Here is a 21,637-nt window from a genome sequence, read left to right as displayed (position 1 = left end):
TGACATTGACGCGAGCTGATCTCGGGCTTTCAAAAATCCGTGCGATAGGTCTAGCAGGTATGATCATGGCCATCGCCGTTTTGGACAGATGGACTGATCAATGAGCTGCAAGTTGGTAATCGAGTACAAAGATCTGGGTCTAAAAGAAGAGAAAGCCTTGTTAGACATCAAAAACTCGCCACAAGGGTATGGAGTGTTTATCGAAGTCGTGGATGATCAACAGTACAATTGAATGATCTCGAGAACTGGGTCTATCTCTGTTGAATGACCGCAAGGTATGACTCGCCGTATCTTTACTCGAGATTAACGCAACACTCTCCAATTATGATGCGCAGCGCGAACCTGTGTGACCCCCGTCCTTCCCAGTTCCATTGTGTTGGGTGTTTCATGTCTCAGCCTCGACTGGCTTTCTGGTCCGTATTCGTAACTTCTCGACTGATCTTGCGAGGAGTAGCCATATTTTCTCTTGTACTGCTGCGAGCCATACCGCTGCGACCCTGTCTTTTCGTCTCTCATCCACCTGATGAACCTTGGAACTGATGTGAAGCACCCACAAAGAATGACCATTGCGATCTCGACAGCTCCGCAGAGACCCACTAGTGCCAGCCAATAAGTACTGTCGTTGCTCCTATCTTCGCGCGAGGAATAGTACAATCGAAGCGCGGATACGCCACAGGTACTGTTCGTATCAGCTACGTCGTGCATGAACACTACGAAGGTTAATAACATACATCAAGCCCGTTGCAAAGACGGCAGAAACTGCAAACTTCTTGCGCGTTTTCATCTGCAGCTTTGCCACACCAATAGTTGGTAGCAAGAGGACTGCAATATCGCTGACAAGATTGATGGTACCAGAGATGTAGCCTGCCGACGAGTTATGGCATCTCCCAGGGAGGGGGGAATTCCAAGCCTACAGGGTGGACATTGTGGAGCATGGTAGCTGTCGTCAAATAAGGCGTTTGTCGAGATCCTTTGAACAAAGAACTTGGAGGTTTATGTCACTGATGGTTGTTCGTAGTATACTGTCAGTGCGCTCATTTGACATGTCGGCGGGTAATGAGGCTAGTCTCAGATGGGCTGCGCAACAAAAGGAGAACACTGCTGTCATAGCAACAGAGACCTCGACAGTCTAGGGTGACGTTAGTGTTGAAGCGTGCAAGAAGGCTGGGTAAGGAGAAGAACTCGATGTGAAACAAATGGAAGAAACCTACGACGGGGCAGGCTTGTTCTTACGTTCCTGACAATGGGAAGGCGCCATGAATAGCTCGGAGGAAGGAGCGATCTACAACGCGTGGGGCAGATCGCTCAATCCATCTGAGATCGGGCTCGGGGAGTTGTCGACATTGCCGTTGGTGTTAGCCTGTGAATGGACATCCCTTTCACAAACGCAACGCCAGGCGAGGCTTCTTCCACAACTCAGGAAGATGTCGAAGGTGTAGCCGGTACATATGAAGATCGTGTTAGCACACGAATGTGAGCACAAAAATCTCTCCGACTGCCCCAAGACGACAACGCCTGAGTCTTGGAGTCCTCATAATGTGATGTTGTTATAGCGATCTCCGTTCGAATAATGCAATGTCTGTAGAGCACCGTCCTGGGTATCAGCCCGTTGCGCCTGGAAAATGCGAGAGTCCCAAACGCCGTATGCTTTTCCGAATGCAAAGCCCACATGTAACAACATCGTATGCCAGCTCTGATGTTTCCACTCAACCAAACGCAATAGCTTGATCCCTCTCCTCCTTGTCTTCCTTGCCAATGATGTAATCGTCCTCCCCAATATTACTCGCCTCGTCCCACAGCCTGTGCATCTCCTCCTCGCCCTCGCCAGGTACCGCCCATATGCTCTCCCGCAGCCTCTTATGCCGTTCGCGGTCTTCTTCTATCCGATGTTCGATCTGGCGCTTGTCCAACTTGGCGTTTTTTGCAGAGACGTTATTCGCGGGCGAGCCGTCGAAGGGGTCGTCTGGTTCGCGGGTCCGGAGCACCGCTTCGAGCTCTGAGACGGTTTCTGGGAGGAGGATGTCGATCTTCTGGAGCGTGTTCAGGACCTGGTCCTGTTAGCTTTCCCTTCACCCAATCCATGTGCAGATTGCGAAACCCACCTTCCGCACAACCCTCACGTTGGCGCCCTCCTCGCCAATCACACATTCGACCACAGGCAATATGTCCCGCTGCAGCATCCTCACGAAGCCCATTGCACTGCCCTCGCCTGTACTCGGCCCGGCATCCTTGACAGCCAACTCACACAGGCTCTCGATGAAGAACATGATGTTCGCGCGCGTGTTCATGTTGGTGCGCTCCAGCTGCTCCAGAATGCAGCTGTGTAGGTCCTCGTCCATGTCGCGGTTTTTAAGCGCATAGCTCGCGGCTTTCTGGATGGATGTGTGCGACGCCGACAGGTGCGAGAGCAGCGTTGTGAAGCGCTGCCGCACTTCGAAGGGGTCTGCCATGGCGCAAGGCGGACTTGCGGTCCCGGTCGCGGTCGCGGATGCTGGAGTGGTCTGGATTCGAGTGTGCAGTGCAGGGCCGGGTGTATGCGGCGGTGCGGAGGATGTGCGCGGTGGTAGATTCGGCGCCGGAGCTGTGAGGCGCGTATCGTCGGCAGCTGCCCCGCCGACGTCGCTCTGGGCCTCTCTGGGGATTTCTTTGGGAGAGTCACTGGCGCGCTGTTTCCCCAACACCACTGTTTTCTGGAGGAATTGTAGGAGAAAAGTACACAATGGCGTCCCAGGAATCCAAGCCCCTCACATTGACCGTCCTCGGTTCTGGTCAGTATGCTCTGCACGCCCTGACGGGCCTTGTCTAACACGCACAGGCACCATGGGCATTGCCATCATGGGCGGCGTCATGGCCTCTCTCGCCAAAGCCAAAACCGCCGCCGCAATTGACCCCTCGTCCACCCCCAAAGCCACACCAAACGTCTCCCGCTTCGTCGCCTGCGACACGTGGGCGCCTGCCGAGGAGAACGTCAAGAAGGCGCTCGGCCACTACAACTTCGACCTGCAGACGCTCACCAATAGCAACCTCAAGGGCGTCCAGCAAGCAGACATCGTCCTGCTGTCCTGCAAGCCCTACGGCTTCAAGGCCATCCTGGGCGAGGAGGGCATGCGCGATGCGCTCAAGGGCAAGGTCATCGTCAGCATCCTGGCCGGCGTCACCCAGAAGCAGATCTCCGAGTTCCTGTACCCCGAGGGCGCTGACAAGGTCGAGAACGCATGCCGCGTCGTCCGCGTGATGCCCAACACGGCCTCTTTCGTCGGCGAGTCCATGAGCGTCATCGAGACCAGCGACCCTCCGCTGAGCGACGCACAGCAGAAACTCGTCGAGTTCGTCTTTGGTTCCATTGGCCGCGTCACCACGCTGCCCCCCGCCAACATGGACATCGCGACCGCCCTGTGCGGCTCCGGCCCCGCCTTCTTTGCCCTCATCCTCGAGGCCGCCGCCGACGGCGCTGTCGCCATGGGCATGCCCCGGGCGCAGGCGTACGAGATGGCCGCGCAGACGATGCGGGGCACGACGGGGTTGGTGCTGAATGGCGAGCATCCAGCTGTGCTCAAGGACAAGGTTTCGACGCCGGGAGGCTGCACAATCGGAGGTCTGATGTCGTTGGAGAAGGATGGTGTCAGGAACGCCGTGGCAACAGCTATCAGGGAGGCTTGCGTTGTTGCTTCACGATTGGGCGGTGAGCAGAGGGAGTTTGTGAACCACAGGCGGTAGATGGCGCCTTGCTGTGATGAGATGAGTGAGAATGATACCAAGTTATGAGTATTGTGCTTTTCAGTGGTGCTTTGATGTACCGAAGCAAGTAGACAGCTACGAAAAGACAAGGACATTGTCTTTGCAATATGTAGTCGTAGCAGGCATCTGTAATCAACAGGTCCGCAAACGCCCGACTGGTTTACACGCGGTCTATTGTACTGCACATCTACTCAATACACCCGAGAAGTGACCAATGTCATATGCCATACATATCTGTACACGCCGCAGCTCTTTATGATACAGTGTGTTCCCTTCCCTGCGCTGCCTGCCATACTCCTTATCATTCGATATCTACTCCATGACAGCCGTCGCACCGAGCGCCTTGAGCGTCTCAACAATCTTCTCGGCCTCTTCCTTGGGCACACCCTCCTTCATCATCTTTGGCGCACTCTCGACGAACTTCTTGCTGTCTACCAGCGACAAGCCCAGCATGCTCTTGATCTCCTTGATGACCTTGGGCTTCGACCCGGCGTCGAACTTCTCGAGCTTCAGATTGAAGAGCGTCTTCTCGGCGGCGGCGGGCGCGGCCTCTTCCTCTTCGACAGGTGCGGCGGCGGCAGGGCCTGCGCCACCTGCAGCTGCGAAGCCACCCATGGGCATGTCGGGGATGTTGAGACGGGTCTATGATGGCGTTAGCGGGACGTCCCAGTCGTAGAAATTGAGCTCCGAAGGCGAGAAGGCGGGCGGTCGGTGGCCCAATATGGTGCTCTGTTGGAGACTGCGATCCAACTCCATCGATTTGCCTTCTGAACAGCACATGACTGTCTTCGGCTTCAATTCCTCCCAAATAGCACTGTAGGACTCCACAGAGGCACAATAGCACAGAGGCTAGAATTGAATTGAGAGTCGGACGCGGCAGTCTCAGAGAACACTGGTATGAAGCCTCGGCCAACACCTCAGTATCCCTGCGCCACTCTTCTTCCTCGTCGGCCGTACCTTCAGTGTGGAGACCAAGTCTGCTGTCTCGAGCAGAGTCAATTGGCTGATCTGGTCCACGATGGTCGCAATCTTGGGGTTCGCAGGCGCCGCAGCGGCATCAGACTGCCATCTCCGCTGTATCCTCAGCTGTGCTCCTCCAACGGCCGGGCGGACTCCCATCGCGGGGCGGACGGCGCAGACGCAGCGCCTTAGGGCGCGAGATGCGGGGGCGGACATGTTGTGCGGTGATTGACGGCGGTCGATGGGATGGATGGATATCGTCGGCGTCGTTCGTAGATTTCGACTTTGCGGAAAGCGCGATGCACCTCCGCGGTCCGTGCCTACGGACCCACTTAAAAGATTAGTGCTTCGAGATTCTCGCGGGCAGAACCTGAGCAACGCCACGACATACCCACCACGGTTGCATGAAAGCGTCGAAATTATGGGGAGGCGCCCCGAAGTCAATATACAACACAAGTACCGCAGATTCCACCGGTCATAGCGCCATCATGGCCTCGAAAATGGCCAATATCAATGCGCTTGCCACGGAAGCTCTGAAGCCTGGGTTCACCGACGACCTTTTCGTGCAGTATGAGGGCTTATTTACAGAAGTCTGTGCAAGATGGATCCAGTCTTCGGTTCATACCGAGAACATAATCGCCGCTTTCGGACGAATTATGCCTTTTGCGCCCCATCTCTCAGAGCACGTGGAGCGCTTCGCTGTACATGTATCACAGTCACCATACTTCGGTCCGCTGGATACCCCAAGGAATACAGATTCTTTCAACTGTCACGTCGCAGAAGTCCTGCTTGGCGCCTTTCGACTGCTCAGCTTTGACTGCCGGACCTTTGCACAGTATGTGCGGCCAGTTGCTGTCCAGCACCTCTTCCAGCATCAAGATCGTGTCGTTCGGTACCTAGCCGTCCGCTTGTTTTGTTTGTACATTCACGCAGCGGACCATGCAACGCAGGATATGGTCAAGAGACACGTTGGAGATGCCGATGTGGAGGCATCATGGGAAGGGCAACAGATCGATTATCGATTTCTTTCGCTTTGGGAAGAGAAGAGATGGAAAAGTATGCAGTCGAGGCTGCAGCAAAGATCGGAATCGATAAGCTCCTCGATGTCACATCTGTACTCGGATCTTTCACCTTACACAGTCAACATCACCGGCATACTGCTCCCGCGATTGGACGGCGCAGCCTCTCAGGAACGGCCTACAGAGCTCATCTCGACGCCCACTACTGAGGCCAACCTGAACAGGATAGCCCATGGGCTGCTAGGATCGAGTCCACTACTTCTCACTGGACTGGCAGGATCTGGAAAGACGCTGCTGACTCGGCATTTCGCGTGGAAGCTCAACAAGCTGGACAAGATGGTCACACTGTATCTGAATGAGCAGAGTGATGCAAAGTTGCTTATTGGCATGTACGCTACAGGATCCAAGCCGGGAACTTTCGCCTGGAAGTCTGGTGTGCTCACAACAGCTGTTCGTGAAGGACGATGGATCTTCATCGAGGACTTGGACCGAGCCCCGAATGAGGTCATCAGTACCCTTCTACCACTCATCGAGCGCGGTGAGCTTTTGATTCCTAGCCGTGGAGAGACTGTACGCGCCGCAAGGGGCTTTCGCATCATCGCCACAATGCGGAGTACGCTCAATCCGAGAGGACAAGAGATCATCCCTCGTCAGAACATGATTGGACATCGGTTCTGGAATTCGATTGTAGTGCAGATGCCGCAGCTCGAAGAGTTCCAGCAGGTCATATCCGCGAAGTACCCAGCCCTGCAGAAGCACCTTGCGGGCATCACGCGAGTATATGCACGGCTGCTTGAGCTTTACTCCGATGCGAAGTTCTCGTCCGAGAACGGCACCTCCCTGCGAGCAATGACACCACGCGATCTGTTAAAGTGGTGTGACAGGATAGCTGTGCTTTTGTCTGAGACGTCCTCCTTCAGCACTGCTCAGAAGGATGACATATTCATAGAAGCCTTTGACTGTTTTGCTGGTAGCTTGCGCAGTGACTCGGCGCGGCTGAGAGTGATGGCTTGCGTAGCGGAGGAGCTTCACATCGACCCGCAGAGACGCGACCATCTCCTTCGGGATCGTTCAGTCAAGCTTTCCATACCGACCAAGAGCACAGCAGCAGGTATCATTCATGTCGGGCGAGCCAGACTTTCCAAGCACAGATCCTCGAAGCGCTTGATGTCTAGCCGACCCTTCTCAACAAACGACTATACGCTACGATTACTGGAAAAGGTCGCTGTGGCAGTCGATCGTCAAGAGCCCCTTCTTTTGGTTGGTGAGACAGGCACTGGTAAGACCACTACTATCCAGTATCTAGCTGAGCAGCTTGGTCGTAAGCTGATAGCTTTCAACTTGTCACAACAGAGTGAAAGCGGCGATCTTCTGGGAGGCTACAAGCCTGTCAATGTCCGCAGTCTGGTCATTCCGCTCAAGGACGAGTTTGATGATCTGTTTGACACTACGTTTTCAAGGAAGAAGAACTTGCGCTTCATTGAAATGCTAGGCAAGCGTGTCGCAAAGGGCGAGTGGAAACGGGTTTGCACGCTGTGGCGAGAAGCCTTAAAGATGGTCGATGCAGCACGGAAAGCACATGAGTCGCAGCCGTCTTATCCTGACGCAGACGATGACCAGCCCAGGAAGAAGCGCAAGATGGATTCGCTACCCCCGAGCCTCCCAGCAGCACGTTGGGAAAAGTTTGCGACAGATCTGCACGATCTGGAAGCCCAGCTGGCAAGTGGCTCCGAAGCCTTTGCGTTCTCCTTCTTAGAAGGCAACATCGTCAAAGCAGTCAGGAATGGCGACTGGGTGTTACTCGATGAGATCAATTTGGCTTCATCGGACACGCTGGAAGCGCTTACTGATCTGCTGGGTGGGGGCCCTGACGGCAACCCATCGATTTTGCTCACTGAGACCGGCAATGTGGAGCGAATAATTGCTCATCCCAACTTCAGGGTCTTCGCAGCCATGAATCCTGCGACTGATGTTGGAAAGAAGGACCTCCCTCCTGGCATTCGCTCGAGGTTTACTGAACTCTACGTTGAGAGCCCGGACAGCGATGAGAAGAGCTTGCGCAACATTGCAGAGAAGTATCTTGGTGGCGATGGTACCGATCCAGCTATCGTCAGGGTCGCGCGCGATGTCACCAGCCTCTATCTTGCGATCCAACAGCTTGCAAAGGCAAACATGTTGGTAGATGGTGCCGACCAAAAGCCTCACTTCAGCCTGCGTACTCTTACTAGAACTCTCACCTATGCGCGGGAGATAGCACCCCTGTGTAGCGTTCGACGAGCTCTCTACGAAGGTTTCCACATGAGTTTCTTGACCTTCCTGAACAAAGCGTCCGAAGACCTAGTCGCAGCGTTGATCACCAAGCACATGTTTCCACAGAAGGCGTCGCTGAAGGCTGAGCTGAACAAGCCACTGCAGCAGCCCAACGATGGCCGAGCATATGTCAGACACGGCCACTACCTCTTACGACAGGGCCCTCAGCCTGTGGAAGAGAAGAAAGAGTACATCATCACTCCTTTCGTTCAGCGAAATATGAACAATCTCATTCGAGCAGCGTCGACACGGCGTTACCCCGTCTTGATTCAAGGTCCCACTTCGTCTGGTAAGACAAGTATGATCGAGTATCTAGCGAAAAGGTCCGGAAACACATTCGTTCGAATCAACAACCACGAGCACACAGACTTGCAGGAGTATCTTGGCTCATACGTTTCCGGTGCTGATGGCAAGCTCACATTCCAGGAGGGTATACTGGTGCGAGCGTTACGAGAAGGCCACTGGATCGTTCTCGACGAGCTTAATTTGGCGCCCACCGATGTGCTTGAAGCACTCAATCGACTGCTCGACGACAATCGCGAACTTCTCATTCCCGAAACCCAAGAGGTCGTTCGACCCCACGATGACTTCATGCTCTTCGCCACCCAAAACCCCGCTGGCCTCTACGGAGGACGAAAGGTCCTGTCTCGAGCGTTTCGCAACCGTTTCCTTGAGCTTCACTTCGACGATATCCCGGTCGAAGAGCTGACGGAGATCTTGCATCGGCGCGTCCAAATTCCCGAGACATGGTGCAAGAAGATCGTTGCTGTGTATAGGGAACTCTCCACATTAAGGCAAGAGAACCGCATTTTCGAGCAGAAGAGCTTTGCGACACTGAGAGACCTTTTCCGATGGGCGCAGCGCAAGGCTGAGACCATACACGATCTCGCGGCGAACGGCTACATGCTTCTTGCCGAGCGTGTACGTAAAGAGGAAGAGCGCGTTGCTGTGAAGAAGATCATGGAAAAGGTTCTAAGTGCGAATGGCCCTAGAGTGATCATCGATGACAAGCAGATGTTCAGTCAGGGCAATGTCAAGCAAATCGTCGACAGTGCCCCTGCTGGTTCCAAGGAGATCGACACCGGTGTTGTCTGGACACGTGCGATGAGGAGACTCTTTGTACTTGTTCGGCATGCAATGATCAACAGCGAGCCAGTATTGCTCATCGGTGAAACAGGGTGTGGGAAGACGACAGTATGCCAAATGCTGGCAGATGCGTTCGGCAAAGAGCTTCACATCCTTAATGCGCATCAGAACACTGAGACTGGCGACTTGATCGGTGCACAGCGACCTATACGCAACAGGGCTGCAATCGAAGAGGCCCTGAGGCGGGACATACTCGATGCTTTCGAAGGCGTGCCTTCACAAGTCAACCCCCACACTCTGGAGATGGACCCACTCCTCCACTTGTACGACCAGCTCCAGAAAGAACCGACAACCACGATCAGGCAAGACCTTCGCCTCTCGATTGAGACAAATCGCTTCAAGGCTGGAGCACTTTTCGAATGGGCGGATGGCAGCCTCGTCAACGCCATGAAGACTGGGCAGTACTTCTTGCTTGACGAGATTTCTCTTGCTGACGACTCTGTTCTCGAGCGCTTAAACAGTGTCCTTGAGCCTTCACGCACCCTCCTGCTCGCGGAGAAGGGTCCTGATGACTCAGAGGTCGTAGCGGGTGCGGAATTCCAGTTCCTAGCTACGATGAACCCTGGTGGTGACTACGGCAAGAAGGAACTTTCGCCTGCGCTTCGCAACCGTTTCACAGAGATTTGGGTCCCAGCTTTGTCCGATCTTGAGGACATCCTACAGATCGTCAGATCGAAGCTCAACTCGAACGCCACACCATATGCAGACGCCATCGTCAAGTTCTCGCAGTGGTTCAACGACAAGTACAACACCTCCGCTGCATCGTCGGTCTCTATTCGAGATACGCTTGCCTGGGTCACTTTCATCAACAGTACGAGTCGTGATGACCCCGTCTTTGGTATTGTGCATGGAGCTGCTATGGTGTTCATTGATACACTTGGTGCCAATCCGGCAGGCTTGCTCGCCATTTCTGCTGCCTCGATCGACCATGAACGCAGAGCTTGCCTACAACAACTCGGTGAGCTCCTGGGAAAGGATGTTTCGCCACTGTACTACAGTGATGTCGATATCATCAGCACAGAGCAGTCATTCCAACTGGGCACATTCTCTATTCCCAAGTTCTCTTCTGCTGCAGCCGAGTCGAACAACTTCGCTCTTGAAGCGCCCACAACACGCGGCAATGCCATGCGAGTCATCCGTGCTTTGCAGCTGGCCAAGCCAATATTGCTAGAGGGCAATCCGGGTGTAGGCAAGACGACTCTTGTTACAGCCCTCGCCAGAGCTATAGGAAAGCCCTTGACCAGACTCAACCTTTCGGAGCAGACAGATCTCATGGATCTGTTCGGTTCTGATGTTCCTGTTGAAGGTGGCGCCGCTGGCACATTCGCTTGGCGCGATGCACCGTTTCTCAAGGCTATGAAGAACGGCGATTGGGTGTTGCTTGATGAGATGAACTTGGCCTCACAGTCCGTCCTTGAAGGACTCAACGCTGTTCTAGATCATCGCGGCGAAGTCTACATCTCTGAGCTCGACCAGACCTTCCATAAACACAAGGGCTTCCGTGTCTTTGCTGCGCAGAACCCTCATCATCAGGGCGGTGGACGAAAGGGTCTACCAGCGTCCTTTGTCAACCGCTTCACTATCGTGTATGCAGACGTTTTCCGCCCAGAGGACCTGACTTTGATTTGCCGGAAGGTGTTTCCTGCCATTCAAGAGGAAGAGATCAACAGGCTCATTGGTTTCGTGGCACATCTGGATGAGCAAGTAGTCACTCATCGTGCATTCGGCAACCTCGGCGCGCCATGGGAGTTCAACTTGCGCGACACGCTTCGCTGGCTTCAACTCTTGGCGTCCTCGGAGTATCCTGGCTCGGCTAGGGACTTCCTCGATACCATCTTTGTGCAGCGCTTCCGTGCAGAGAGCGATCGTGTGCGGTTGCTCAAGTTGTTTGAGAGCCTCTACGGGGCCCATGAACCGCGTATGAGTCTCTACCACAACATCAGCACCAAGTCTATTCAAGTAGGCCTTGGTCTGTTGGCTCGTGACACTGCTCTTGCGCATCAAAACACTACATCTGTCTTGAGGGTCCCACAGCTGGGGTCCATGGAAGCATTGCTCGTTAGTGTCAAGCAGAACTGGCCGATCATCTTGGTCGGCCCACCTGGTTCTGGCAAGACTGCGATGATCAACCAGCTCGCCTCATTTGTGGGCGCCGAGCTTGTCACATTCTCGATAAATGCTGACGTCGATGCAATGGATCTTGTCGGCGGCTACGAACAGATCGACCCTTCGCGTCAAGTGCACCAATGCCTGGAGCAGCTTGAGGCTTTTGTTCGCCGTACGATCGTGACCTCTGAGCGACCTTCAGATTCCCTCATCAAGTTACTCGAACGACTCCATATCGGGGGATTTCATTCCACTGACAGCTTTTTCAAGCTGCTCCAAGAAGTCTCGCTGCACGATGCTGAAGCCGCGGCTCTTGTCAAAGCCTTGCACACTGTCCTCCGGTCATCCAACCAGCACATCGATGGCGCGCGTTTCCAATGGGTAGACGGCATTCTCATCCGTGCCCTCGAACAAGGCAAATGGCTCGTACTCGACAACGCGAATCTTTGCTCCAGCGCTGTTCTTGATCGATTGAACTCATTGCTCGAACCCAACGGCTACCTGTCCATCAACGAGCACTCGACAGCTGATGGTGAAGCACGACTCGTACGGCCACACCCGGACTTCAGGATTTTTATGACCATGGACCCCAGGTTTGGAGAGCTATCGAGGGCTATGCGCAACAGAGCTGTTGAGATCTGTCTGTTGGAATCGGAACAGGAGTCAGAACGTGGAGTTTCGAGCCTACTCGAGTACCCGCTTGAGTCGGCTGTCTACCGCTTCCGCCAGCTCCAGACTGACGAGGATGGTGTTAAGCAGACACTGCAAGCACAATTTGAGAATCTTTCAGTCATCGACAATAACTTGATGGAGAGCTTTGCAAAGCAAGCGCGCCTTGGCTTGTGTATGTCCAGCAAGTCCGAGCAGACAAATGGCCACCCACCCTCGGCTACAGTGCAGCTGCCCACAATGCCCCAATCACATCGCACCTTTGAAGACAATTTATCTCGCTTCACTCATTTCATCAGCGAGACATGGGCAGTGCAGATGCAGGCTCAGCTCACTACTGATGGCATAATCGAGTTACTACCGTTTCATCCTCTTGGTAATGAGCTGAGTCTGAATCGCTCGACTGCCACCAAGGCGAATGCGTTCCAAAGCTCACAGATGTATGAGCTGATGCTCGATTTGTTCGACATGCAGCAGGCGATCCACAGTCTGCCATCCGCCAAGTTTGAGCGTCGCAAGGAGAGGCAGAAGCTGCCTGCGTTCCTGCATGCCTATTGGCAGGCTCTGATCAAGCTTGTTGAAGGTGTACGGACCATTAACAACACCGGCCAATACATGGATCTCGCTTTCCTCGAGCCCCTGCGGACAATGTTTTGGGCTTTCTTTGCGCTGGCGAAGGGCTCGGCGTTCGACCGCGCGACATTTCAGACATACCTCAAGATGCTCAGTTCTAGTACACCGGTGATCTCCAACGACACCCACGGAATGGTGCAGACGCTGGTTGTCGCGCTTTCGAAACAGGTCGCTGCATTTGGAACGGATGTTCAGCTCTCTTCCGGCTTTTGTATGGAGCCTCTGTGGCGCCATCTGAAGCCAGATACACCAAGATCCATTGAGGAGCTAGAAGCGATACTGAAGCTCGAGGCTCTGGCTGATAGGTTGGACGCGGTTATGTGGAAGTCGAACCTAAAAGCGAATGAGATGGTGCAGATCAGAGAGCGCTTTGCAAGCTCTTTGCAGCTTGTTCGTAGAGAAGATGTCAACCCTGACGAACTGATCACGATTCTAGACAACGCTGTGCGAGAACTCGAGGAAGGCATTGGCGAGGATGACGCTACTATCACACCCTACTTCGAGGAAGAGTTCGAAGGTCTCTGCCAGTTCCTTGACATCGCTGTCAGGCAAGACGGCGTTCAACACGTGCCTGACAACGCAACGCTGGCCCTACTTTCTGCCAGATCAAAGGCTGCTCTTTTTGCTCGCCGCCCAACAAAGTTGAGTGCTCTCAGTGTTGGAAAGGCTCACAGCCCTACCGACATCTTTGCGAAGGTGTACCGTCATATCGGTCTTGTCAAAGAGGCTGCAGATTCACTTGCTCTGCAGGGCCGTTTCCATATGTCGATGTTTGCCAAGCTGTACAGTGCGGATGAAGTCCAGCTTACGCAGCTCGCCCGCTTCGAAACTGAGCTACAAGTACTGTCTCAGCAGATTGCTCTGGATGCCGAGCAGATCACCAAGGATCAGGATGAGGCGCTTGACACACTATATCTCGATCTGTGGCAAGCCATCGATACCAGTATCCCGAGAGTTCTCCACACTAAGATCAGAGCGACTTCCAAGGCGACAGGCCGGGAGTGGATCGAGCTTGCCCTTTTGGGACTGCACGCCTATGTCCCGAATTACCCACACGACCCAGCGTTGCGACCCATGTTCGAACGCAGAATCTTCAATGAGAAGAAGACGGATCTTATGTCCGCTCTTGGCGCTCTCAGACAGTTTCAGACAGATTTCACTGGCCAAGATAGCAGTCTTCGCATCCGACAAGTCGAAGCTGCAATTCAGAGCATGGGTGAGGAGCCACCAGTGCCGGCCATTGCTCGCCCTGAAGTCTCACAGTTGGACGAGTTGCAGGGCGAGTTCACGAACCTGCTTAGCATCGTACAGCCATTACTCAGCAATTCTATGTCAGCTGAAGAAGCAGCTCTTGACGTCACGCTTCACCAGAACGTAGTCCGAGTCATCCGGAGGCTCACTGAGGGCTACCGAGCCTACGACGACATCACGGCTACAGTTGTTGGCCTGCTTGCATGCCTCTACATCGGCCTGCAGCTCGTTAAGAAAGAGTACGAAGCTCAGGAGAAGACCAGGGTCGGGAAGAGTTTGCAACACATTTCTCGCGAGACTCCTTTCCTAGGTCTTGGTGATGTCAAGTCTGCGATCACGACTGCAGATTTTCTGCACGGCGCAGAACAGGCGCTGTCAGCGAACAACACAACTATAGATCCACGCTGGCACACTCTTTACCTGCTGTCAATCGTCAAAAGCGTCGATACTGTTTCGTTGTCTCAGCCAGCTGCGCGTGGACTGTTGCATGGTATCTTTACATCCTTCTTCACAGAGTACAAGACCAAGCTCCTTCAAGACCAGGAAAAGGAGGCGCAGGACAGGAGCTTGTACTCGTACCGCGGTATGGAGGAGGAGGAGAACGATGAGGAAGATCGGACGCTATTCCCTGACTACGAGGCCGAAGCGGCGGCGCCTACCGCACAGTCTGCAGCTCAGGCTACGTCAAGAGACCATGCAATTCGTCTGGCTAACATACACACCGAGTTATTCCTCGAGGGGCGTGAAGCATCAGATTCCGTCAAGACTCTGCTGGAATGGTGCACATCAGAGATGAATCGCGTTGCGGAAGGCAGGAGTCACAGCACCAAACACGAGAACGCTCTGCCTGCCTTGTACCTCACACTTGAGAGAAAGATCGATGCGCTGAACGGCTCGGGGACCGGACCAAACTACAACTTCTACTTCGATGCGAACCTGCCTGAAGCTAAGCGTCTGATTACATTCGTACACCGCATCCAGGTGCGTTACCGCCAAATTCGCAGCGTCTGGCCTGAGCACATGACGCTCGCAGACGTGCTGCGGACGTGCGACGAAGCGCTTGCTTTCCGCCACGTTGACCCAGTAGCCAAATTCATCACCAAGGCTGAGAAGCTGCACGCCTACATGTACGAATGGCAGAGAGTTGCCAGCAAGCAATACAGCACTGCCGATCTGTTCGATGACCTGACAAAGCTGCTAATCAGCTGGAGACAGCTCGAGCTCACCACTTGGGCTAGATTATTCGATCTGGAAGTCGAGAAGTGCCGTGACAGCGCAAAGAGCTGGTTCTTCGTTGCATACGAGACCATCATCGCGGCGTCCGAGAGCGTCGAAGATGAGCAGGCTATGAGGAAACATGCGAAGGGGCTGCTGAAGAGTCTCGAAGGTTTCTTTGAAAGTACGACGCTGGGCCAGTTCGAACAGCGTATCAATCTCCTCCAGCAGCTTCGTCAACATGCAGCTATGCGCCTGCAGGATGTTGAGCGTTTCAATATTCTGCATTCCGCGCTTGAGAACTTCATCGCGTACTTCTCACGCTTAGAGAAGCCGGTGCATGAGGCGCTCGCCAAGGGACGGCAGACTCTGGAGAAGGAAGTCAACAACGTCATCAAGCTTGCGAGCTGGAAAGACACAAACATCGAGGCTCTCAAGCAGAGTGCAAAAACGAGCCATCGCAAGCTGAGCAAGCTTGTGAGGAAGTTCAGGGCAGTGCTTAACAAGCCCGTGTCTATCGTTATGAGCGCCGGCTTCGCCGACGACGGTTCCACTCAGAGAGAGGCTTCATTGGCACTTGTCAGCGCAGCAGTCAACCCGGAAGCGCTTGCGTGCTGCGACGAGCACGTACCAGGATGGAACGAGCGACCAACACGATTCAAGAACCTGTCCGTTACTGTCAACTTGATGCGCAATCTGTCCCTGCCCAGCAACGACATCATCGATGGAGCGATCTACATCGAGGAGCTTATCACCAGTGTTACCACGTCGATCATCGAACTGCAGAAAGCCACGCCCTCGACTCTGACTGAAGACAACAAATCAGAGGTTCAACAGCTCAAGACCCAGAAGCGCAAACTTTACGCTGATACGATGAAAGAGTTGCGCCAGATGGGCGTCAAGTCAAACCTTAGCGTCGATACTCTCATTAAGCAAGACGAGCTTTCGACGGTTCTGTCAAGTTTGCCAGTGGTGCATGGCGTTGGCGTTCGGTGCGGTCGCGTTGCTGAGGGTCACTTGCATCAAGCGCTGAATCTTATGCCGCAAGTGCGCGCAGTACCCAAAGAACACTCTGGCGACTTGACAAGTAACGATGTCGCCAAAAGTGTTGGCTATATCGAGGGCCTGCTGTACATCTCGATCAAGCAGAGGGGATTTTTGAGCCGCGCAAGTCAAGCTCTCGAGGCCAGCAAGACGCCGCTGACATTTGTTTCTCATCTTTGGCAGCCGGGCGAAGGTCATCTTGTTATTACCACACCGCAACAGATTGAGGCATCTCGGTCTTTGCAGCCAAAACTAAGGTGGCTCGTGGCTGCGCTGAAGACTGGCACGGATGTCGTTGCTGCGCAAGCGAAGCTTGGAAAGACGAATGAGGTTGACGCTCTGTTGCGGGCTATGCGAGAGTGGACAGTCCAGTTGCAAGACCTGGCTGATGCATACGATAAAATGCCCACTCTGTCGCACAACATGCAATCGAACGCGCAAGTGGCCCTCGACCAGTCTGTGAAGGAAGCGATTACGGACCTTCAAGTCGCATTTGCGTGCTGGAATGACAACAACGAGATTGCTCGAACGGTCCTCAAGCATGTTGTGCCATTCATCTTCCAGTGCCCTGAGGCCGCTGCTCAACTATCGTCGAATGATATCCAGCTTACGGTTGAACAACATTCTAAGGACATCTTAAGTGCTCTCGACTCGATCCTGGGGTCCATGCAAGATGTTGAGGCTGCGCTCAAGGAGCTTCCTACATCATCCGATGACGCTGCATGGCTGGTTAAAGAGGAACAAGTGCTTTCTTCTGCCCTCAATGGCCTTCACGCAGGCCAGATCCGAGATGCTCTAGACACCGTTCTGGAGAAGATGCAATACCTCCACACCGACGCGAGCCTCCGAGGCACCGCAGCCATGTTCGCAGCCATCCAGCCCATCCTCATCCAATATACAGCCTCTCACCAGTACCTCGTTGACCGCTTTGACGCCCTCCACGCATCGACAACCAAGCTGATGTACCGCCTTATTAAGTCATTCATCCAAGTCGGCACCCAAGGCTTCTGCCAACCGCCTGAGAAGTCGCCCGACCAGCAAAAGGGCAAAGACGAGAAGTTGGAAGAAGGCACCGGTCTTGGCGAAGGCGAAGGCGCAGAAGATATCTCCAAGGATATCGAAGACGACGAGGATCTCGAAGACTTGGCGCAAGAGAAGGGTGAGCGCGAGGGCAGCATCGAAGAGCAAGATGATGCTGTCGACATGGGCGAGGACGATATGGAAGGTCAGACTGAGGAGATGGGCGAAAAGGAAGACAAGGGCGATGACGAGGGTGAAGAGGGCAACGATGACGTGCAGAGCGAGGTTGGAAGTGTCGACGATCTGGGCCCGAGCGCGGTCGATGAAAAGATGTGGGACGATGGTGGTAAAGACGACGATGCGAAGGACAAAGAAGGGAAGCAGGATGTAGGCACTGAGGATCAGGAGGAGCAGGCCGCTGCAGAACAGAAGGAGAAGGAGAAAGAGCAAGCTGGTGAAGATGGTAAAGAAGGAGACAAGAAAGATGGCGAAGAAGGTGAGGAAGATGAAGAGATGGAGGGTGAAGATCAGGAGGAAAATGTTGGCGCGGGCGAGACCGAGCAAATGGATCCGCATGCGAAGGAAGAAGAGACTCTTGATCTTCCAGAGGACCTCAACATGGACGGGCAAGAAGACGATGGTAAACAAGATGATAATCTCGGCGATATGGACATGGGCGACGATCTTCCCGAAAACGAGATCGATCCAGACATGGGACCTGACGCAGAGCCAGATACCGTCGACGAGGAGATTGGACCTGAGCAGGAAGGCGAAGAGGAGAAAGACACGACTGGACACGTCTCGGATGAAGAGCAAGCTGCTGGAGATGAAGAGCAGGAAGGCGACGAGCCGATGGACGACGACGCTGTTCCTCTGCCAGACGAGAACATGGCTGATGATGAGCCGCGCGAGCAGAAAGATACCGACCAGACTGACCCGAACGCTGAAGCTGGAGCTGGCACAGAAGCCAACGAGGAAGCACATCAGAACAAGAACGAGCAAGCTTCCGCGAGCGCCGCGAATCGTGACGAAGGTGAACAAGGTGACGGCTCCGACCAAAAACAGGACACAGCTGCGGAGGATGGTACGCTAGGCCAAACTGCCGCGCCCGATGCCGGTGGTCGTGGTGAAGAGCCAGAAGAATCAAAGGAGATACAGTCTTTCAAGAAGCTCGGCGATGTGCTGGAGAAGTGGTACAACCAGCAAAAGCAGATCACCGAGGCGCGGGAGAAGGATGAGACTCAAGTCCAGCAGATCGACAAAGAGATCAACATGGCCGATGCGGACTTCGAGCATCTTCAGGACGAAGAGCAGCAGGCTGACACACAAGCAATGGGTACTGCAACGGAGGAGCAAGCCAAGGCGCTCGATCACGACATGGCTCTGCCTATGAATGAAAAAGATGAGGAGAAGATGCCAACTCGACCAGAGGATCACGATCAAGACATGACAGACCCGCAGGATGCCAATATGGATGATGCAGACAGGAAGGCCGAGCCCGAGCAAGAAGAGCAACAACCTCAGCCCGGCGCCACAGACGGGCAACCGCAAGCCTTCATCGGCGACCAGAAGCCGTTTTGCGCTCCAGACGACGAGGACATGGCCGATGCAATGCCTCTCGATGAAGACGTTTCCGATGCTTTGTCTGTCGCCGAAGTTGACCATCAACTCGAGATCACCCATCTCTCCTCCGCCGCTATGGATCCCACAACCGCGCGCTCCCTCTGGCTAGCCCACGAATCCGCCACCCACAGCCTTTCGCAACAACTCACCGAGTCTCTCCGCCTGATCCTCGCGCCAACCCTCGCGACCAAACTCCGCGGCGACTTCCGCACAGGAAAGCGCCTCAACCTCAAGCGCATCATCCCGTATATCGCGTCCGGCTACAAGCGCGACAAAATCTGGCTGCGCCGCTCCCAGCCCAGCAAGCGCAGCTACCAAGTCATGATCGCGCTGGATGACAGCAGGAGTATGGCGGACAGCGGGGCGAGCAATCTCGCGCTCAAGACACTCACGCTCGTCACGAGATCGCTGGCTATGCTGGAAGTGGGGGAGGTGAGCGTCGTCGGGTTCGGCGACCAAGTCAACGTCGCGCATGAGTTCGATAAGCCGTTTACCTCGGAAGCCGGAGTGCGGGTTTTCGAGCAGTTCGGATTCGACGCCGCGAAAACCAATGTCCGCGGTCTCGTCTACAGGTCACTCGATCTGTTCGCCGAGGCTAGGCGCAAGGGGAGTTCGAGCGCGGGCGAGGATCTGTGGCAACTTATGCTCGTTGTGTCCGATGGTATCTGCGATTCGCATGCAGAGATCCAGCGGCTTGTGAGAAAGGCGCAGGAGGAGCGTGTAATGATTGTGTTCATTATCATCGATGCGACGGCTTCCGCGCCTTTCGCTGCGCACGTGCCGAAGGCGAGCGAGGAACCGGGCGCGCAGCCCGGAGCACCGAGGAAAGAGGTCGACAAGACGAGTATTCTGGATCTGCAGTCGGTAGAGATTACGCCCGAGGGCAAGGTGGTCAGGTGGAAGTACATGGAGCGCTTTCCGTTCAGGTTTTACTTGGTGGTGCGCGATGTCAGGGAATTGCCGGGTGTGTTGGCTGGTGCGCTGAGGCAATGGTTTGGGGAGGTCGCTGGGAGTGCATCGTAGGTGTTTGCATCTGGGGAGTTCTTGGGCATTGTAGGGCGTTGAGGTAAAAAGTCATTGGTATGTTTGCGCAATCAGTATTGGGTTTACACAGGCCTAGCTAGCAGGGTGCGTGACCGCGGATACCCAAAGCGGCTGCACGCTGCACGGTGCCTGGTCAGTTGAGCAAATGGCGTGCACGCTAACACTCGCGGCCGCCCGCACGAGTAAGCACGACCCGCACCCATGGTATTGGAACGCCCTGTGCTCGTGTGACACGTTCTGCAGATTAAATATGCAATTGGCTTAAACATGTAATTGACTTTGGGGAAAAGTAGTAATTGTTCATAAAGTCGATCAAAAGGACTCGAGCGCCCCGTAGCAATAGTCTATGTGGTTGCATGGCGAAAACTCTTCGCTGCCAGCCCCAGACATCAGGTATTCTCGTATATTTCCTCACACATCCCAGGCCTTACAAGGTACCATCACCAATGCACCTGTGGAGAGGAAAGGTATCGCCGAGGCAGACCCCGATAATACCATCAACCCATGACAGATCTCCATAGCTCTTTTTATCGAACGAGTCAGCCTGGTAGTATGACAAACTACCATCATAACCGACCTGGCCCGTCCAGACTTGTCCACTCACGCGGTTCGTCCAGGCGTTGATGACGATAGCGCCGATCTTGCCGTCCGGCACAGTGCCGGCGAACTGTTGTGTCTGTGTGGTCATCCATGAAGCAGTGTACGTAACTGTCGTAGTGGAATCGAGGAAGTCCTCGACCAGAGTAATTTTGACAGCCTCGGCGACGGCGATGGAGTTTGTCATGGAGTAGCCGGTGGCGATGGTGACTGTTGCGGGACCTTCAGTGTTGTCAGTATATGTTGATGAAGCGGTGAGCAGTAGACGTACCCTTAGCGACCTGGCTCATCGGAACATCCCAACCCAAGAAGCGAGAGTTAGGGTAGGGAACAATAAGGCTGATATCGTCGCGCTTCTTCAGGCTGTCCTCCGGTCTGGCGTGTACGGTCTCGTTGCCAGAGAAAGTGATAAGAGAATCGTCGAGGTGGCTGGGCTTGGGAGGCGCAATGCCACTCTCGCGAAGCTTCCTGATTTCCTCAAAATCATCGCGCTTCATCTTTGTGAATCGGCCACCCTTCCCGTAAAGGACGATGTCGTCGACACCAAGGATAACCGGCGCTGGGGCTGCAGCGACCAGAGCAGCGCTGGAGGCGAGAGCAAGTATTTGGGAGAAATGCATTTTGTTTGAAAGAGGAACTAAGTCTCAAAGATTGGATGTGAGGGTGAATGATGTACTGAGTCTGGTGCTGGAGCGTTGTATACACCGGATGAGCTGCTGTACTTATGCAAAACTGTTCTTCGTGATGGACATTCGCTCCGTACCTGTTCAGGATGTTCGGCTGCAACTTCACGAGTCGCGGTAGGCTCAGAACTTGGCAGGACCTTGAATGGAGTGCAGGAATGCTATCGGTCCGAGCCTTGATACAGATAAACAAACTCGGGAGGATCCTGGGGGCCTGGGGCATGTACCCAGCTGATCACGCGAACGATCTGTCATTCGTTCGCACGACCCACGTTCAATGACCGTTTTCCTGTTCCTTAATACGTGAGCTGTGCGCAGTGCATGATTGGTCGCGGTAGGGGAAGGATCGATAATATCGGAACAACCCTTAGGGCCAGAGCATGTACCCAATTGACCACGCTACTGATCCGTCCTCCATTCATCGATCCACCCTGGAGGTCTACCTTCCTGCTGTTCAATGCGTGATCTGGGCGCAGCGCATCATTGGTCACAGGGAGAATAGAATAGTCGGACCGAAGCGCAAGAGGTTTCAAGATGGAGACGTGAGCCGGGGTCCCCTTTCCCAGATGAGAGTGACAT

General features: G+C 54.3%; 6 protein-coding genes across 6 annotated transcripts; 2 read left to right on the top strand and 4 right to left on the bottom strand.

The window, feature by feature from the left end:
* Window positions 1-202: 202 nt before the first annotated feature.
* On the bottom strand, window positions 203-1,184 carry M421DRAFT_421869 (uncharacterized protein). The gene is made up of 2 exons (XM_033592976.1): window positions 732-1,184; window positions 203-679 (listed from the first exon to the last, which is right to left on the bottom strand). The coding sequence occupies exons 1-2, from the start codon at window positions 782-784 to the stop codon at window positions 304-306; spliced, it is 429 nt and encodes a 142-aa protein (XP_033447709.1). The 5' UTR covers window positions 785-1,184; the 3' UTR covers window positions 203-303.
* A 370-nt stretch (window positions 1,185-1,554) lies between these two features.
* Window positions 1,555-2,468, bottom strand: M421DRAFT_421868 (uncharacterized protein). The gene is made up of 2 exons (XM_033592975.1): window positions 2,103-2,468; window positions 1,555-2,048 (listed from the first exon to the last, which is right to left on the bottom strand). Exons 1-2 carry the CDS (start codon window positions 2,448-2,450, stop codon window positions 1,707-1,709), a joined length of 690 nt encoding a protein of 229 aa, XP_033447708.1. The 5' UTR covers window positions 2,451-2,468; the 3' UTR covers window positions 1,555-1,706.
* Window positions 2,469-2,719: 251 nt separating this feature from the next.
* On the top strand, window positions 2,720-3,717 carry M421DRAFT_65125 (pyrroline-5-carboxylate reductase; the record flags this gene model as incomplete). The annotated part of the gene is made up of 2 exons (XM_033596221.1): window positions 2,720-2,768; window positions 2,816-3,717. The coding sequence occupies 2 exons, from the start codon at window positions 2,720-2,722 to the stop codon at window positions 3,715-3,717; spliced, it is 951 nt and encodes a 316-aa protein (XP_033447707.1).
* A 163-nt stretch (window positions 3,718-3,880) lies between these two features.
* Window positions 3,881-4,991, bottom strand: M421DRAFT_421865 (54S ribosomal protein L12, mitochondrial precursor). Its single transcript, XM_033592974.1, has 2 exons — window positions 4,696-4,991; window positions 3,881-4,380 (listed from the first exon to the last, which is right to left on the bottom strand). Exons 1-2 carry the CDS (start codon window positions 4,912-4,914, stop codon window positions 4,051-4,053), a joined length of 549 nt encoding a protein of 182 aa, XP_033447706.1. The 5' UTR covers window positions 4,915-4,991; the 3' UTR covers window positions 3,881-4,050.
* A 102-nt stretch (window positions 4,992-5,093) lies between these two features.
* M421DRAFT_421864 (midasin) lies at window positions 5,094-20,045 on the top strand. Its single transcript, XM_033592973.1, has one exon. The coding sequence runs from the start codon at window positions 5,187-5,189 to the stop codon at window positions 19,755-19,757; it is 14,571 nt and encodes a 4,856-aa protein (XP_033447705.1). The 5' UTR covers window positions 5,094-5,186; the 3' UTR covers window positions 19,758-20,045.
* Window positions 20,035-21,366, bottom strand: M421DRAFT_421863 (uncharacterized protein). The gene is made up of 2 exons (XM_033592972.1): window positions 20,647-21,366; window positions 20,035-20,597 (listed from the first exon to the last, which is right to left on the bottom strand). Exons 1-2 carry the CDS (start codon window positions 20,993-20,995, stop codon window positions 20,206-20,208), a joined length of 741 nt encoding a protein of 246 aa, XP_033447704.1. The 5' UTR covers window positions 20,996-21,366; the 3' UTR covers window positions 20,035-20,205.
* Between the last annotated feature and the right edge of the window lie 271 nt (window positions 21,367-21,637).

The sequence above is a fragment of the Didymella exigua genome, assembly GCF_010094145.1.
Source record: "Didymella exigua CBS 183.55 unplaced genomic scaffold M421scaffold_17, whole genome shotgun sequence".
NCBI lineage: Eukaryota > Fungi > Ascomycota > Dothideomycetes > Pleosporales > Didymellaceae > Didymella > Didymella exigua.
This window is presented reverse-complemented; position numbering and strand designations above follow the sequence as displayed.

What these genes read in the sequence shown, in the direction of transcription:
- M421DRAFT_421869 (XM_033592976.1), bottom strand. Translation starts at nt 784, where the DNA reads ATGAAAACGCGCAAGAAGTTTGCAGTTTCTGCCGTCTTTGCAACGGGC. An exon ending in GTCTTTGCAACGGGCTTGAT is followed by an intron (nt 680 to 731) that starts GTATGTTATTAA and finishes TGATACGAACAG; the next exon opens with TACCTGTGGCGTATCCGCGC.
- M421DRAFT_421868 (XM_033592975.1), bottom strand. Translation starts at nt 2,450, where the DNA reads ATGGCAGACCCCTTCGAAGTGCGGCAGCGCTTCACAACGCTGCTCTCG. An exon ending in ACGTGAGGGTTGTGCGGAAG is followed by an intron (nt 2,049 to 2,102) that starts GTGGGTTTCGCA and finishes TAACAGGACCAG; the next exon opens with GTCCTGAACACGCTCCAGAA.
- M421DRAFT_421865 (XM_033592974.1), bottom strand. Translation starts at nt 4,914, where the DNA reads ATGTCCGCCCCCGCATCTCGCGCCCTAAGGCGCTGCGTCTGCGCCGTC. An exon ending in ACTTGGTCTCCACACTGAAG is followed by an intron (nt 4,381 to 4,695) that starts GTACGGCCGACG and finishes ACGCCATCATAG; the next exon opens with ACCCGTCTCAACATCCCCGA.
- M421DRAFT_421864 (XM_033592973.1), top strand. Translation starts at nt 5,187, where the DNA reads ATGGCCTCGAAAATGGCCAATATCAATGCGCTTGCCACGGAAGCTCTG.
- M421DRAFT_421863 (XM_033592972.1), bottom strand. Translation starts at nt 20,995, where the DNA reads ATGCATTTCTCCCAAATACTTGCTCTCGCCTCCAGCGCTGCTCTGGTC. An exon ending in GATGAGCCAGGTCGCTAAGG is followed by an intron (nt 20,598 to 20,646) that starts GTACGTCTACTG and finishes ACAACACTGAAG; the next exon opens with GTCCCGCAACAGTCACCATC.